Below are 16,095 nucleotides of genomic sequence, written 5' to 3' on the forward strand. Positions count from 1 at the left end.
AAGATAATAAAGCTAGTCGTAAGGCCTTCCCCAAAAAAAACAACGCCGATCCCGCCGCCACGCCCGGTTGCCCCCGTCGCCAGCCGGAACCCGTCCTCCGCCTACAGATCCGGCCATCCCAGGCTGATTCCCGCCGGATCCCATCCTCGACGCCGCTAGTCGCATGGGGGATTTAGATGATTTGCCCCATTTTACAAGGGGTTAGATGATTTGCGCCAAGGCTGTTTGCGACCTCATGCCTCGGAGGATTTGCCCTGACGCCATTGACCTGTGTGCAGTTCGGCCCGGTATGGGCTCGTTCCAGTCGGCCCAAGGTGGCAAGAAGAAGGCCTTCAGCGTCCCAGCTGGGCTACCAACTCAACCAGGCGCAGGGAGAAGCTGCCTCGCTCCAGAACGGTTTCTGGCTCGCCACCGGAAGTAAGAACCCTAGCGCCGGCCGCCGCCATCCCGCCCCTGCCCGACCGCCGCCGCCCCGCCCCCATCAGGTTGTCTCGCAGCCGCGCCGCCTCCTCTCTCCCCTCTCGGCCATCGACCCGCCGTCTCCCCGTCGTTCCCGGCGCCCCCGGCTGCCTCCATCTGCACCTGGTGTGCCCAACGGGGCCAAGCTCCTCGCGAGAAGCTAGCGCGCGGAGTGCGGCGCTGGAGCCACAGATTGCACGAAGCCCTGTGGCTTCCGAACAGGGCGTCTCGCGGTAGCTTCTCCGCTCCTCCCGGCCGCGCTCGCGTCTCTCCTCCGCCGCTCCTCCCCGCACAGCTCACCTTGCGGCCGTCGCGGTGAGCCTCCGCCTCATGCTATGGCGCGGCTGCCGCTGTCGCCATCTCCACCGGCTTTCACCCCCGTCAAGGAAGAGCCCGACGTCGACACCACCTCCGCCACTCGCACTACGCGCCCACCGCCCCGCAAGAAGCGCCGCCGGGACCACCTTCCGGTAACCCCAACCCAGCCGCTGCTCACGCCCCAAACTATTCTGTCCGGGATTTCGAAAGCCGATTCCTTCTATGTCAAGCGATGCGGGGAGCGGGACCTAACGCCGACGACAGTGCCCACCTCCATAAAGCACGAGCCTGACGCCGACGACGGGGCTGGTAAGGATGCACGAGGGGAAACATCGTTCGCACAACTGCACAAGAAGCGCGGCCGTCACTGCCTGCCGGCAACCCCAATCCAGCAGCCCCTTTTCACTCCCCAAGCTACCCCGCCGGGCATTTCAAGGGCCGATTGCTCTGTGGATAAGTGGAGTGAGCAGCCCAGCGCAACGCCAACTGCCACTGTCAAGCGCGAGCTCGATGCAGACGCTGGCAAGGATGCGGGAGGGAAGGTAGTCCGGAGACGACGACCCTACCCCCAGAGGCCCATTACAGAGCAAGCCCCCACCATGTGGGTCAATCGTGGCCGCCTCGGCCGTCTCCTCCACAATCTAGTTCGCACGCACCAATGGCGAGATGCTGCCGGGGTCTTCTCTGTGCTCCTACCTGGCATTCAGCGCCCTGACTCCTTCGAGGAGGCCCGCAGCATTTTAGTGGTAAGCAGAACATGCAGGGTGTAATTACTAATTTTTATAGCAGCTCATGGTTTTGGTAAAGTTAGTGTTTTCTAATGAAGGCTAGTTGCTCGATTGAAGGATGCGATGGATATTCATAGACGCCTTGCTCAGGATAGTGGCAACCATGGCAGGAGAACCTACTACCACAGGACGCAGAAGGTTTTTGATGTTTGGATACAACGGCTAATGTGGTTGCCTACTTCTGCAAAGGTAAGTTCCTAATTTGTTGTCAACTTTGAGACTAATACAATGTTAAATTAGTTAATTACCTTATTCTTATACTATATACCATGATTAAATTTGTTAATACAACCATATCTGAACAAACACCTGAAAATGGAACCAGGGTTTTGTTATAATCCGTATTGTTACCAATCAGTACTATTCAGAGCCTAATTGGATAAAAAATGTTTCCGGGAACAACATTGAATTCCAAATCCAACAGGAATTAGGACTGTTCATTTGTTTGGATATAAGCATACACATGAAAGTTCCTTATTGTACCTTTCGTTGGATTTTTGTATGAACTTTATGGGGAAAGGGCATTTGCTGTGAAGTCTGGTCAGCAATCTTCTGCTAACTTGTGTCTATAGGAGTGGTACCGTTGCTATAGTAGAGATTATTGAAGCCCATCTGGCATGTGCACATTGCCCTGTAGCCCGCACAACTGTGAGCTCTGCCTTCTGATGCACCTATATTTTGTTGCTACCTGAACTGTCTGCAGTTGCTCAACACCGGCTGTATTTGGTAAAACCATGGGTGGTCCTTTCATCAGTAGAACAACATGAACTTAGGGTGAGGTAAAAGCTGACACAGGGCAGAGGATCGAAGTGTATTGTAGTACTCCTGTTTATGTTCTTCAAAAGTATCCTACGTCTGTTCTTTTGTTTTGGGATTCTTATATTCCAAACGGCCCTCTTTTTGTTGAGTTCGAAATCACAATATGCAGTTTTGTGCACGTATGTTTTTATTCTGTTGTGGCTTGCTAGTATTTTATAGTTAGGTTGGTTGCAATTTAAACTTCTGCATGTCATGGCAAAATTGGATTCAGTGGATCAGAAACATTGAATCATAACTTCGTATGTTCATAGACTCACCTGAATACTAAGGTCATGGGATTAGCTTAATAAAAAGATCATGTTGTACATCATAGTCTTCAGTTCTAATTGTGTTCTGTTTTCTGTATTACCTCTGATCTAATCCTTTTTATTATACGCTAATAGATGTACAAACATCATGCTCCTTTGTATTTGCTTAACCCTGTTAATTTGTTTGGCAGAAACACATGGTTAAACTCGAACTGGCTCTATTTTATCTTTCACAAGGCAAGCTCGACGATGCACACAATGCAACAAGAGTGTGAGTTACCGGCACAGTCTGTTAGTGTTTACATCTGCCATGTCTTATACACATTTTTTGATATGCCTTTTCTTGGGAATACACTGATCTGTGATAGGCTTATAGCCATGCCATCTTGTTTGTTGTTACAATTTACATGCCTAATTCATTTACTTCCTTAATGAAACCAAGTATCAGTCTATCATGTTAAATCCAAAGAAATTGTTTTTTCACATGTTATCAGGCAAGGACTGTATTGCCTGCGAGGTACTAGGTAACTTCTCATTAAGGATACAATCCATTTTGGTCTAGGTATTTGTTACATAGTAACAGGTTGAACCACCTTTTTGTTTTTCATCACTTGTGAATCAGATTTTGCACAAAACATTCCACTTTGAACCGCATTTAAACATTTCAGATTTTGAAGTGGTTCTGACATGATTGCCCCATTTGTCTGGGTAGTGTGGCACTCGCAACTTGACACATTGCAGGTCAATTGGGACATGCATCTCACAGATACTCTCTGACATGGCATAGGCTAGCCGGCGATATGACAGAGGCTAGCTGGACTGTCCAACGTAGCAGAGCTTGGGTTACCAGAGAGCAGTAATAGCTAGCAGAGAGCGGCTGTTGGACCTTCGGTTAGCCTCTGCCACATTGGATGCATGTTTGCAAAATGTACGCCACAGTTAGTCTGCGATGTGTCAAGCAATAGGTGACTGTTACATCACCGTGATGAGTGTGACCATCACATCAGAACTAATTCAAATGCTAAAGTGTTTTTCAGAGTGGAATAATTCGTGCAAAATCTGCTTCAAAGTGTCACCGAAAACTAAATGTGGTTCTAACTGTCACGTATCACAAATATCTGGTCGAATGTGGAATTTATTCTTTCATTAACAGAAGTAGGCACCCAAATTCAAGTACATGGGTGGTGGTGTACACTCTCACCTCCCGCCAACTAAGTGGCTCACGAGACATTTATGTGGTATTCATATGCGTCAATCTAGGAAAATTTTTTATGATGATGAAAGGAATCTACAGATAGTACAAAAGTATGCATTTGTTAAATGCATACATTGTGTTAAGATATGTGTAGCATCTTAATTCTGGTAACTAGAGTACTTTTCAAGTGTTGAAGCTTTTGGATGATTTAGTTTCTTGTTTTAATTTTCTCTTCCACAGACATGTCTTGTCAGCACTGAGATAAAAGAATTGAGAGCTTCTATTCCTTTTTTCAGTCTCATCGCGAAGGGCGGACTACAGAAGGAACCAACTCTAAATCTGATACATGGCTTGATATCATATGATAAATGGTACTCTGGCTTGCCCAAAGATATGCAACTTGAGAGATTTGATGTGTACAATGAATCATGCAAAATTTCTGTGTCATCCAATACCTGTGGAGAAAATGGTCTCCAGGATAGTTCAGATGACAATTGCAGCATTGATGTTGATGATGCCAGTTTTCCTGCTTGCTCTTCAGAAAGTTCTATCAATAATGGGAATATAGACAAAAAGTGCAAGATTCCCAAGAAATCTCGTTCTGTTTATCCTGTTAAGGAAAATGATTCAGTAGATTCACAAGTGAAAGAGGAAGTGTTTTCTGCAGATTTTCGAAGCGTATTTTTTAATACCTCTGATGCCCCTACCTGTGGTTAGTGACATTCCATCTACTCCTTCAAGATGTTCATCTGTTTTTTCCCTTCCACTAAGTACTAGGTAGTTTCGAGTTCTGGGGATCTGTAGAAAAATGACACTGAGTGATTACATTACTGGAACATCTAGAGCAATCATAAAGAACCACTTGTTGATGTCATATACCTTCTAATACATTTTGTTTTTTGACCATCCACTTCTATTTGATAGCAATACTGCAACCAGTTTTAGCCTTCATTTACTTTTATTTGATGCATCTGGATCCAAAATATGAGAGTATGACATGAATTTTCAAAGAGGTATATAAACAATGCTTGACAACTCTTAAGGTTTGTTACTTCTTTTTGCATCCGGCAAGTCAGAAACAGATTTTGATGAAGGTGCTGGAAGCATCGTGTAGATTTATCCTTCTTTTTGTTAGAGTTGGATCGATCCTTCATCGTTGGTAGCAATGTATTGCATTTACATTATAGCTTCGTGGCTGTCCCTCATCAGATCGACTAGCCTCATTAATCTGAGCAACTGTTTGTCCATTACTTTTGTTATCTTTATCAAGCTTGTTTTATAGCTCCGCATAATTATGTATTAACATGTTAGATGTTATTATGGTACTTGAAGGGTTGGAACAAAGCTTGTTGCCACTACGTCTAAAGCATGCTGCTGGGACTTCAAGTGATTGCTTTGATTCATACTGGAAGTACAAGTCAACACCTAATGCCTTCTACGCAGATGCAGAAAGATGTCTAAAAGTGGCTCTTCATTCGTCACCACCAGTAATGGCAGCCTTATTGCCATTAATACAGGTACTTGTCAATCAAACCAGTACCCCATGTTTTGCATATAACCATACAGTTTCTTGTATGGATTTTGTTTTCATCTGTAGACCCATTTTAGCTACCTTTACTATGGTGTAGATTCTCCTGCTTGGTGATAAACTGAAAGATGCACTTTGTGAACTTGAGAAGACCTGCCGCAGTTCTACTACAGCGCTTCCTTTCAGGTTGTTAAGCCATCATGTAGTCGGTTATCATTTAAAGCAATTTGTTATCTTAAATCTCATCTCTCATTTTATGTTTCTAAAACATCTTTTCACTATGGTAGTTTCTGTTTTTTGTTCCTTGTCCGTACTGAGATAAGCTGTTGTGAGCTAAGTGGCTGAAGTTTAGTTTTTGTAATGCAGACTGCGAGGCAGACTGCTAGAGTATTTTGACCAAAATCAAGTATCAACTATATCTTCTTGCTATGAGGAAGCTTTGCAGAGAGATCCTACATGTAGCTACTCAGTTGAGAGGCTAACTGAAATGCACAGAAAAGGTTTTGGCTGAAGACTTTTTCTCCCATGGTGCTCTACTATTTAATCAATTCTAGTTTAGTAGTCGACTCCTTACATTGGTAGTGCTACATGCATTCTAGAAGAAAAAAAAATGGTATCAGCAAAACTGGACTGAAGTAATGAACTATTTCTAAAGTTCATATTTCCCCTGCAGTTAGGCCATTTGTCAACGGAATAAAATAAACAAATGGACTATTGAGGAAAGAAGTGTTAAATCGATGTGTTGCTATTACTCGACAATACCTACCTTCGACATCATTCAAACCTGCTGTATGGGAATTATAGTGGTTTACGCTAAGGTGTTTACTTGGACTGGTTTCATCAATTGGAAGGTCTAAAGCAAGGGTTTTAGAAGTTAGTGGTGGCTGGTTGGCACTATAACTACTAACCTTCTCTTGTGGCACTAAATTCGGTATAGAGTGGAAAATATTGCTATCTTGTAACTATGCTCTTGATTTCATCATTGGAAAAGTAACTCGAAACTACAATCCCGAAGAAACCAAATTATTCTTGCTTGTTGCTTGTCAAGTATTCTAGTCTCAAGCAACCCATACAATTATTACTGATACTGGTCATTTCTCCACTCTTATAAAAAACAGAGTTGGTGATGATGGTGTGCCTGCCATCCTGCAATATAGGCCGTCCGATTAATATCTGACGGATAGGAAGGAAACTATGACAATTTTGCAAAAAGATACCCACACCCCTCTCCACATTTGCAAATAAGGCCTTCCCTCGTTCATCCTTTTCTCTCACAAGATAAACTACTCATACAAATGCATCTTGATGTTCCGTGCAACGCACGGGCATCTTGCTAGTTATTAGTAAAGTGGAAATGTCATTAGATTGTTACATCAAAACAGAATAGTAGAGAAGATCGTGCATGAAGTATTTTACAGGACATCGTAGAATGTAAGCATGTTGATCTTTCTATGAAGCCATTTTTGTGATCATCAAAACAGAATTTTAGTAGTGATATCACTATCAGAAGAAAAAATGAACTTCAATGCTACTCGTGGTTTCCCAGTTTCTAAAGTTTATTACATTGCTTATCTATGCGAACTTCAGAAATGTTAACGATTTGATTATTTTGCTAGTGGCAATGGTTACATTTTCTTAACCTGTTGTTGGTTCCCCAGGATATTATAATACCACCCGACTACTTGAGAGAATTGCTTTGCATCTAGACTGTGTGAACGGGAAACCTTCCATCTGGGAGGAGCTTGTATCATGCTTCCTTCGGCTTTTTTCTGATCGTACTACTGACTACGAGGATTGTATTTCATGTAATGTTGAAGGAGATGCATCGATTGATGCTTTTAGTAGTCTTTCTTCAGTCTTCTTTGAGCAACATACGAGGGAATCATGGAAGCTCCGATGCAAATGGTGGATGAACCGTCATTTCAGCAAAAACATCTATATGTCAGAAACTGCAAAAGGTAACTGCTTGTCCCTCTAACTCAATTATTGCTGAAATGCAATCACGTGGTGCTCCCCTTCATTTGATTAACTTTGTCAGATAGTAAATGCCATCAAGACTACATTGACATAGGGCAATCTCTAGTCCATTGGCATTTAAACTCGTGGTTTTCTTGGCAGCCCATGTTTTAAAAAAGTTGACAGGTATCTGTATAACGTGGACCCTGGCTGGCCCAGTTTGATATTAGATTTTGTTGGTTTATAGAACTGGCATACCTTATTACAGCGGGATAAGGCTATCACTTGTTAAAATATTTTTTAGGTAGCTGTTAGTAATTGCCAGGCGTATGGTGCAATGCCTTCACCTTGAAACGATCATGGCATCACGGGGTTCTCCTGTATGGGACAAGACAATGCTATGGAGTTAAATGTACTAAATTTGGCCCTTTGTGTTTTCCATACCGATAAAGAGCTGACTACAGATATTAACTGTAATAAAATATCTATTGTGCAATATAGAAAATGAATATATGTCAGCTACACCAGACTATTCTGTGCGCACTAAATTCTAGGCATTGACGATTTCTTTTTCTTTTTTGGCAACTTCCATTTTACTCTCAGATGCATGTCCCCCGCTTGGCATGATTCCAGTTGAACTGCTGTGTTCTGATCACAGATAATGAGGTCTTCCGTGTTGTTACAGGTGATTGCAAGCTCCTTGCTTCCAAGGCATCTTGTGCTTCTCACATGCTTGGGCCTGGATTCCCATATGTCAAAGCAGCTAAGAGCTATCTTTCCAAGCAAGAGGCTAAGCATGAATCCGGATTCTTGTCCAGGAACATGGAAAATTCTGTCAAGTTACTACAAAGCTTGGAGAAACTAACATGATGGCTCCGTTTAGTTTAATCTTTTTCTTTTTGACGGGGTAGTTTATGTTGTTGTATAATTTCTACATGTAGTTTTAGCTCCTTTGTGAGGTTAGTTTTTGTAGAATGGGAGATGTGCAGCGGTGCATCCCAATATTTTGCATATTTGGCGGTGGTGAGACATATGAGGATCAACAGCGGCGTGTCCCAATATAGTGTACTACTCCAGTATTTGGCACTGGTAACTGGTAAGCCATTGGTCAACAACTTACGTTGTCCCCAGTGCCTTATTTTGGATTATTAGCAAACGAGGCCGATTTCACTCCAAGGCATAGAGAATTTTGTGTGTGTGTCAAATGTGAGCAGAGCAGCGGAGTAAAGACAAGAAAATGGAGGTGAATGCGAAGTTGGCAGCAATGGTGGAAGGCCTACATTGGTCACCCATGCCGTTAACGATGGAGACCGACTGTTCTGAAGTGGTATCCATCAAAGCCTAACACGTCGGAGTATTCTTCTAGGGTTCAGATATTCGTGAATTTATCGAGGAAAGAGATGCATGTATTGTGAAGATAAACCACAAAGCCAGTTCTGTCAAGTCACGGCAGTGTAGCTTTGCAAATTTCCATGCAAAAAAAGAAGGAAGAGAAAACAGAGAAGGTTTTGTGCTTGACCAATTTCTGAAAAAAGTGCGCGTAAACTGTTCAGATCACAATACCAGACAGGGACATCAAAGAAACAGATACAAGACATGTATTCGTACTGATCACTGAAAATTTTACGCCCGTGTCTCGGTGGTTTCGATGGGCACTGCAGGTCAGGTAATGCAACGACAAGAGCTAACCGCTCGCCAAAGTACAGCCGGCTAATCTATGGGGGTTTTAACGTCTGCAAACAATCTGATCCGTCTCACTGATTTACTGGGACTCATACCAGCCCTGCCGATTCGCGGCCACCAGCGTGTTCTCTACTTCTCTGGTTAGTTTGCCACCGCCGCTGCCGGCGCCGCCTCCTCCTGCTCCGGCGCCATGTTGTTGGTTCCGCAGCCAGGGCATATGTAGCGCTTCTGGAGCTCCTCAGCGAGTGAATTGTGCACGTTCTCCAGTTCAGCCACGCGCTTGCGTCGAGTCAAGGAAACATATAATAATAGTTGCGCAAACGAAGTGATTTCTAGACAGGTGAAAAGGATATCCTCCGATCTCCTGCAACTTTTTCGTCTCTTTCATCACAGCCTCCATAAGAGCTCTCTTTGCTCGGACATCAGCCAGTTCATGACGCAGCTGTAAAACAAGGCAGTCTTGAGAGAGCTGTTAAAATTCATGTCCATATAAATCGTCAGACAATGCGCAGTCCTGCAAAAGCATCGAACTGAATACTTAAAAAAAGCAAGTAGAGTACTATACTACTCCCTCCGTCCGGAATTACTTATCTTAAAAATGAATAAAAGTGGATGTATGTAGAACTAAAATACATCTAGATACATCTATTCCTCCGACAAGTAATTCCGGACGGAGGGAGTATATTCTTGTTAAAATTATGAGAATCGATATAGCTTGGAACTATAGTTCTCACAATGCAGCAGCAGCATCACCTGCATGTTAGCCCCAACCGGTTGGAATTATGATGGTCCTAGTGTTTATCATACAAATGTCTTTGGAAACATTTAGCACAACAAATATTTATCAGCATAAACTACTGCTCCCTCCGTCCGAAAAAGCTTGTCCCTCAAATGGATGTATCTAGCACCAAGTTAGTGTTAGATACATCCATTTGAATGACAAGCTTGGGACAAGCTTTTTCGGACGGAGGAAGTATATTTTGCACCGTGATGAATAGCATCAGCATTATTTTCTTTTGACTTTTGAAAAGGATAATGCAGATAATACACACATGTCTAGCACATTAGTTCACAGCATGTAAAACTAGTTGAGTAATACACGGAGGGTTTTATCTGTTATTCAGATATGCTGTGTCCCTCACAAAAGTTTTTTATCACCAATTTTCTTGTGAGCAATACAATCAAGAGAAAACCAAACAAGTGTATCGCATCCATTGAATAGTTCAATAGTTGAATACTCCCTCCGTTCCTAAATATAAGTCTTTGTAGAGATTCCACTATGGACTACATACGGAGCAAAATGGATGAATCTACATTCTAAAATGCATCTACATACATCCGTATGTGATTCATAGTGGAATCTCTCCAAAGACTTATATTTAGGAATGGAGGGAGTAGTTAATAATTAACACAATATTGGGTGAAAGAATGGAGAGAAGAACCTTTTCAAGTTCAAGCAGGTCCTTCTGATACTCTTCCTCCAATACATGCACCTCAGCATTCATCTTGTTCATCTGATCAGCCGAATCTGTCAACATACCTTCTGAGTCCATAGTTTCATTCATGTCACTCACATTTTGACCTGCCAAGGTGAACATTTCAGTCCAAGAGGAAACAAGAAAGTAGCAATATAGAGCACAGTACTTTATGACAGGAGATTCATAAGAGCAAATGAGAGAAGTATCATGCAGCTCATATCCTTAGCACATTGCAGAGCACATAGTTAACAAAATGATCGCAGAAAAACAAAGTCGACAATAGCTTGCATTACAATAACAGAAATTATATCTGTAAGTATATGTACAGCACAGAATGAAACACATTTCAAGCTTACACAACACCGAATGGAACACATTTCAAGATTCTTTATCTTATTAAGCAATCACATATTTATCTTATTATGGAGGATAGATTACCAGAGCAGCTTATCAGCCATTACATTATTATGGCACCCTTACTCTTCTACGCCACAACAAAGACACAGATTGATCTAGCTAAAAATAACAAGCTTTTGGGTACAGACATAATAAAGAACAGCACAGAAGTACAACTTATAACTCCAGTTATCCTTCAAACTATGCAAAAGGAATCAAACAGAAATAATATAGGAACTGTAAAATTACAGGAACCCTTCTTAAAGTATTCAGGAACCGAAAGTGTTATGTATGCACTGCAAGTTGGCATGCTTACCCTCTGCTGACTTGCCTTGCTTACCATCTGCTGATGGCGGTCCAGAGCACCTCTCTGCTAATTCTGCAGAAGCCTTCTGTTGAAACTGCCTGCAGAGGAGGAATGAAGTTTATCTCGAGATAATTAGCAAATATGAAACTTCTCATGTAAGTTTCAGCTAGCAGGCAAAGAAAATATACCAAATAGACATAAAAAAAGAAAAGGTCGAAAAGTGATTCTGTTCGACTATTTTGAAGAATTAAACAAAACTTAGAAGTATCCCTTGACACCATCTTCATAAGGTTATAGCAAAGGATCTTAATAATGCTGTCCAAAATATCACATGATTACCCTTACTGCAGGTTAATGTGTTAAAACATATTCCATGCTCTATTTCACGGATCACTGTAATTTCGAGATCCACATATATATCCCTATTCGACCCCTCACTGTAGTTTGAACATAGGCGAAGTACTATGCAAGCCAACGGCATGGTCGTTTATATAGTACCAAAGCAAACAAGAGATGCAGCCCAAGCCACAGATGAATAGCTGATTGCATATCCAGGGAACGGCATGCAGTCATTGCCGCCAAACCAAAAGAAAAACACATACCTTATCCTTGCATTCATTTCAAGCATCTGTCTCAAGAACTCCTCTCTGAAACAACCAACGCAGGCGCATGTGTAAATTAGTTGCTATGTACTGAAGCACAACAGAAACAGCACGATAGACAAAGTCCATCCCACTCACCTCTCGATGTCCTCCGTGCTCTTTGGAGCCATTACATCGAGCACCAAAAGCGCAGCCCCGCCAGTTCCAATTCCAATCACACACACACACACACACAACACCAACACACAAAGCTCGTCATATTTAAGCAACAACAGGCCAGGACCCTAACTGAACTCGCTTCGATTTTCGAGATTTTCTGACCTTAAGCGCGTCCAGTTCAGAGCCCAGCTTCGCGATCTCCTCCTGGAGATGAGAGATCGTCGCCTGAACGCACCACGACCACACGTCGAACCAAATCAGGCGAACTGGCACTGAACGGGGACACGATTCACGCATTTCGGGGCGAGGGAGATGGGGAGATACCTCGAGCGCCTGAATCGACGCGTCTGCGATGGAGGCCTGCACCTCGCTCCCGCGCAGCTCCGTCTCCGCCGCCTCCCGCGCGCGCTTCGCGGCCTCGAGCTCCGCCGTGGCCGCGTCGGAAGCCGAGACCACGTCGTCGAGGCGGCGCTTCAGGCCCGACACCGTGCGCTCTGCACTCGAAGCGGAGGCGGACCTGGGTCAGCCGAGGACGCGAAACCCTACGGTGCTATAGTAGGGGGGGGGGGGGGGGGGGGGGGGGGTGCGGCGAGGCCGCGGGGAGGGGGAACGCTTACCGCCGTGGGACTTCTCGGCGGCGAAGTCGCGGATGATGGATAGGAACTGCTTCTGGGGCTGGCCACCCGCCGCCGACGCCGACGCGGCCATGGGGAGGAGAGGAGGAGAGGGCGACGATTGCGGGACGTTCTTCTGGAAGGTTCTGGAACTCGAGAGGGTTTTGAGTGGGGCGGGAATGGAGCTGGCGACTGGTCGTGTTGGACAGCTGGAGCTTATAAACCCTCGGCAGCCACTCTTTTTTTTTAGGCAATCGGCAGCCACTCTATGAACAAAATGTAAGTGGGCTTTTCCACCCGAGCAGTGCTACATGCACGACACTGGCCGGACGACATGCAGATGATATGACATATCCCATCATCAGAGTCCAAAGCAAAACATCTCCAGCGGTTGGATTAGCTATCGTCCTCATGTCGTTCACTGGAATTGTCGTGTGTAGTAGTTTCGTTTCCACCCTATGCACGCACCACGGCACCATCGTGTTTTTTTAGCCTGTAACTCAAAACAAAATCCCGGCGGAGCCCCTCAAAACGATTCGTCCGGTCGCGTCGCGTGCGCTCGATCAACCTACAAGTATCGTGCGTCTATCCCATGCCTTCTGTTTTTTTTCTTTGTCTTATCTTCTTCCTTCCACCTCAACCGATCAACTCTCATCCTCTTTCCCCGGCAAGCACCAACAGCCTCGTGTGCAGCCGTGCGCTCCCTCGCGGCCGCTGCAAACCAGCACAGAAACCCAATCCCATGGCATTTTTGCTGCAACCTCATCGCCATGGCAGCGCTCTCGCGCCCCGCGTCTGTCGCCACGCCCGCGCGTGATGGGTGCCAGGACCGGATGCCGCGAGCTGCAAGCCAAGCGGTGCGACGAGCGACGGCCAGAGATGCGACTGACACCGTGCAAGTGGACAAGAATTGCAACTATTGACAGAAATGTTTCAACAGTAGATATTAAAGTTTCAACCATAGTTGGTTTTTGCTACTACAGGCGAAGATTTTTGCTACATCCATCAAGGTGGAGATGAACCTCGCGACGGCAGCGGCGGCGATTTGCTGCAACCGTAATCGGTTTTTGCTACTACGGGCGAAGTTTTTTGCTACATCCATCAAGGCGGAGTTGTGACCTCGCGACGGCGACGATGGTGATTTGCTGCAACCATAGTCGTGTTTTACTACCACCGGCGAAGTTTCTTGCTACATCCATTCAATGGCGTTGATTGAATGGTGGGCGTCGTCGACGCAGTTCCGTTCAGCGAGCATCAACGGCGAGGGGCGGCGGCGGAGCTACAACCGTGTTGCAAAATTGCTACTACCGGTGCCCCATCGAGCTACAACCGCCATCGCGGTTTGCTGCATCTCACGACGGATGTATGTTTTGCTGGAACCGACACTCGATTTTGCTGGAAGGCTGCGAGCGAGATGTTACAACGGTGAGGTGCTACGAGCGGTGACGAGCGCGCCGGCGAGCTGCGGCCGTCGCTACTGGAGCTACAACCGTCGTCGGCAGAGCTGCAACCCGCGGGACGCCGATGCTGCATGTGTGGAGCCGGCGATGAGGACGGCCGGCGAGGGCAGCGACCGGCGACAAGGACGCACGGCGAGGGTAGCGACCGGTGACAAGGACGGCCGGCGAGGGCAGCGACCGGTGACGAGGACGGCCGGCGAGGGCGGCCCCTGGAGAGCACGTGCAACCAGCAAGACGAAGGGAAGCGACAAGATCCAGGGGGTCTTTTTTTCGTACGTGCTCGTGAGGAAGAAGAAGCGGATCGAACGGTTATGCGCACCCAAATCGGATGGCTATGGACCGACCGGCCCAAATTTGGGCCGGTGCGCCGGCGCCTATCGCTGCCCTTAGGAAATCCCTCACGCCATGCAAAACCGGTTGCACCTGATCCCTTCCACCTCCTTTCATATTAAACAAAGTGCAAGTGTGAACGCATTAAATTTATACTTCATTTTTTTTGAAAAGTCATAACTTTTCAACCGAATATCAAAATTGAGATCCGCTTTCACCGTTGGAATCCTCGCGACATGCTCTTCGAAACTAGATCTCGCATGCTTATGTTTCGACAAACTTTTTTGTGTGCAATTTACTCCCCGTTTGTGCAACTGCCTAGCCATCGATGTGCAACTACCTCGAGTCGACGTGCAACTTTTCCCCTACTCGTGGACATGCAGTTTTGAGTGATGTGAACATGTGTGAATGCATTTACTTCGGGTTCTATTTTCCTAAAAATGTCTTAACTTTTGAACCGAATATCAAAATTAAGATATTCTTTCACTGTTGGAATCCTCATGGCATGCTCATCGAAACAAGATCCCGCATGGGTATGTTTCGACGACCTTTTTCTGTGCAATTTATTGTCCTTTTGATGCAACTGCCTAGCTATCAATGTGCAACTACTGGCAAGTCAATATGCAACTTTTCCTCATACCTGTGGGCATGCAGTTTTCATTGTTGAAGTCTTCACCCCAGACTATCCGCACCAGTGAGATGTGCAACTTCGTCAGCTGCACTTGCCAACTGCCAAGTAGTCGGTGTGCAAACTTTCTCTCTGCCCACGGATTTGCAATTTTCACGGTTCGCTGCTTGGGCCAACTGCCTAGCAGTGGATGTGCAACTTTGTCTGTTGTCTCGGCCAACTACGCCAACGAGAGTGTGCAACTCCACGACTGTGCACGTGCGACAATGACACCGTGCGTGACAACTCCCGCAACCATGATGGTGCGACTATGCCGCCACGCGTATGAAACTCCCGCAGTCGTGTGTGAACTACTATCCGACGAGAGTGTACAATCCCACTCTGTTCGTAAGAAACTATGCCGACCAGGGTGTCCAACTCCACAGTCACATGTGAGCAACTACTCTGTCGCGCGTGTGCATCTCCCACAGCCCGTGCATGAGCAACTAGGCCAAGGAGAGTGTGCAACTCCTGTAGCCGTGTGCGAGCAACTATGCTGATGAAAGTTGGCAAATCCGAAACCGTGCTTGAGAAATTATTCGATGAGTGTGCAGCTCAACGGCCCTGCGTGGGCTACTACCCCGAGGAGGGTATGCAGCTCTATGGTCCTGTGTGTGCGACTATGCCGCCGCGCGTGTGCAACTCCGGTAGTCGTATGTGAGCTACTATGCCGACGAGAGTGTGCACCTCCGCGGTGTGTGTGTGTGTGTGCAACTATACTGTCGATAGTGTGCAACTCTATGGCCGTGCATGTGCGATTGTGCGGGTGAGAGCATGCAACTTCGTGGTCGTGCATGTGACTATGCGAAAAAGAGTGTGCAACTCCACTCCCTTGCGTGTGCGACTATACCGACGAGAGTGTGCAACTTCACGGCTGTGCGTTAGCTACTACGCCGACGAGAGGGTGCAGCTCCGTGGTCGGGCGCATACGACTATGTCGCTGTACATATGCAACTCCAGCAGTTGTGCGTAAGCTACTATGTCGACGAGAGTGTGCACTTCCATGCATGGCCGCTCGTGTGCGACTATGCCGACGAGAGTGTGCAACTCTATGGTCGCGCGTGTGCGACTATGCGGACGAGTGCACA

General features: G+C 45.9%; 2 protein-coding genes across 3 annotated transcripts; one reads left to right on the forward strand and one right to left on the reverse strand.

Moving 5' to 3' along the window:
* Positions 1-305: 305 nt before the first annotated feature.
* LOC109782691 (uncharacterized) lies at positions 306-8,370 on the forward strand. Its single transcript, XM_020341308.4, has 9 exons — positions 306-1,523; positions 1,623-1,754; positions 2,824-2,903; positions 4,124-4,539; positions 5,160-5,344; positions 5,456-5,541; positions 5,722-5,855; positions 7,014-7,313; positions 7,997-8,370. Exons 1-9 carry the CDS (start codon positions 795-797, stop codon positions 8,179-8,181), a joined length of 2,247 nt encoding a protein of 748 aa, XP_020196897.1. The 5' UTR covers positions 306-794; the 3' UTR covers positions 8,182-8,370.
* Positions 8,371-8,886: 516 nt separating this feature from the next.
* LOC109782692 (uncharacterized) lies at positions 8,887-12,808 on the reverse strand. Of its 2 annotated transcripts, none has more exons than XM_020341310.3 (9): positions 12,554-12,808; positions 12,261-12,430; positions 12,099-12,161; positions 11,916-11,935; positions 11,778-11,822; positions 11,185-11,273; positions 10,437-10,576; positions 9,348-9,436; positions 8,887-9,274 (listed from the first exon to the last, which is right to left on the reverse strand). In XM_020341310.3, exons 1-9 carry the CDS (start codon positions 12,642-12,644, stop codon positions 9,136-9,138), a joined length of 846 nt encoding a protein of 281 aa, XP_020196899.1. In that variant the 5' UTR covers positions 12,645-12,808; the 3' UTR covers positions 8,887-9,135. The 2 variants fall into 2 exon arrangements, with proteins under 2 accessions (XP_020196899.1, XP_020196898.1); XM_020341309.3 differs by having other exon boundaries at positions 9,348-9,463.
* Between the last annotated feature and the right edge of the window lie 3,287 nt (positions 12,809-16,095).

Source organism: Aegilops tauschii, chromosome 7 (genome assembly GCF_002575655.3).
Source record: "Aegilops tauschii subsp. strangulata cultivar AL8/78 chromosome 7, Aet v6.0, whole genome shotgun sequence".
Classification (NCBI taxonomy): domain Eukaryota; kingdom Viridiplantae; phylum Streptophyta; class Magnoliopsida; order Poales; family Poaceae; genus Aegilops; species Aegilops tauschii.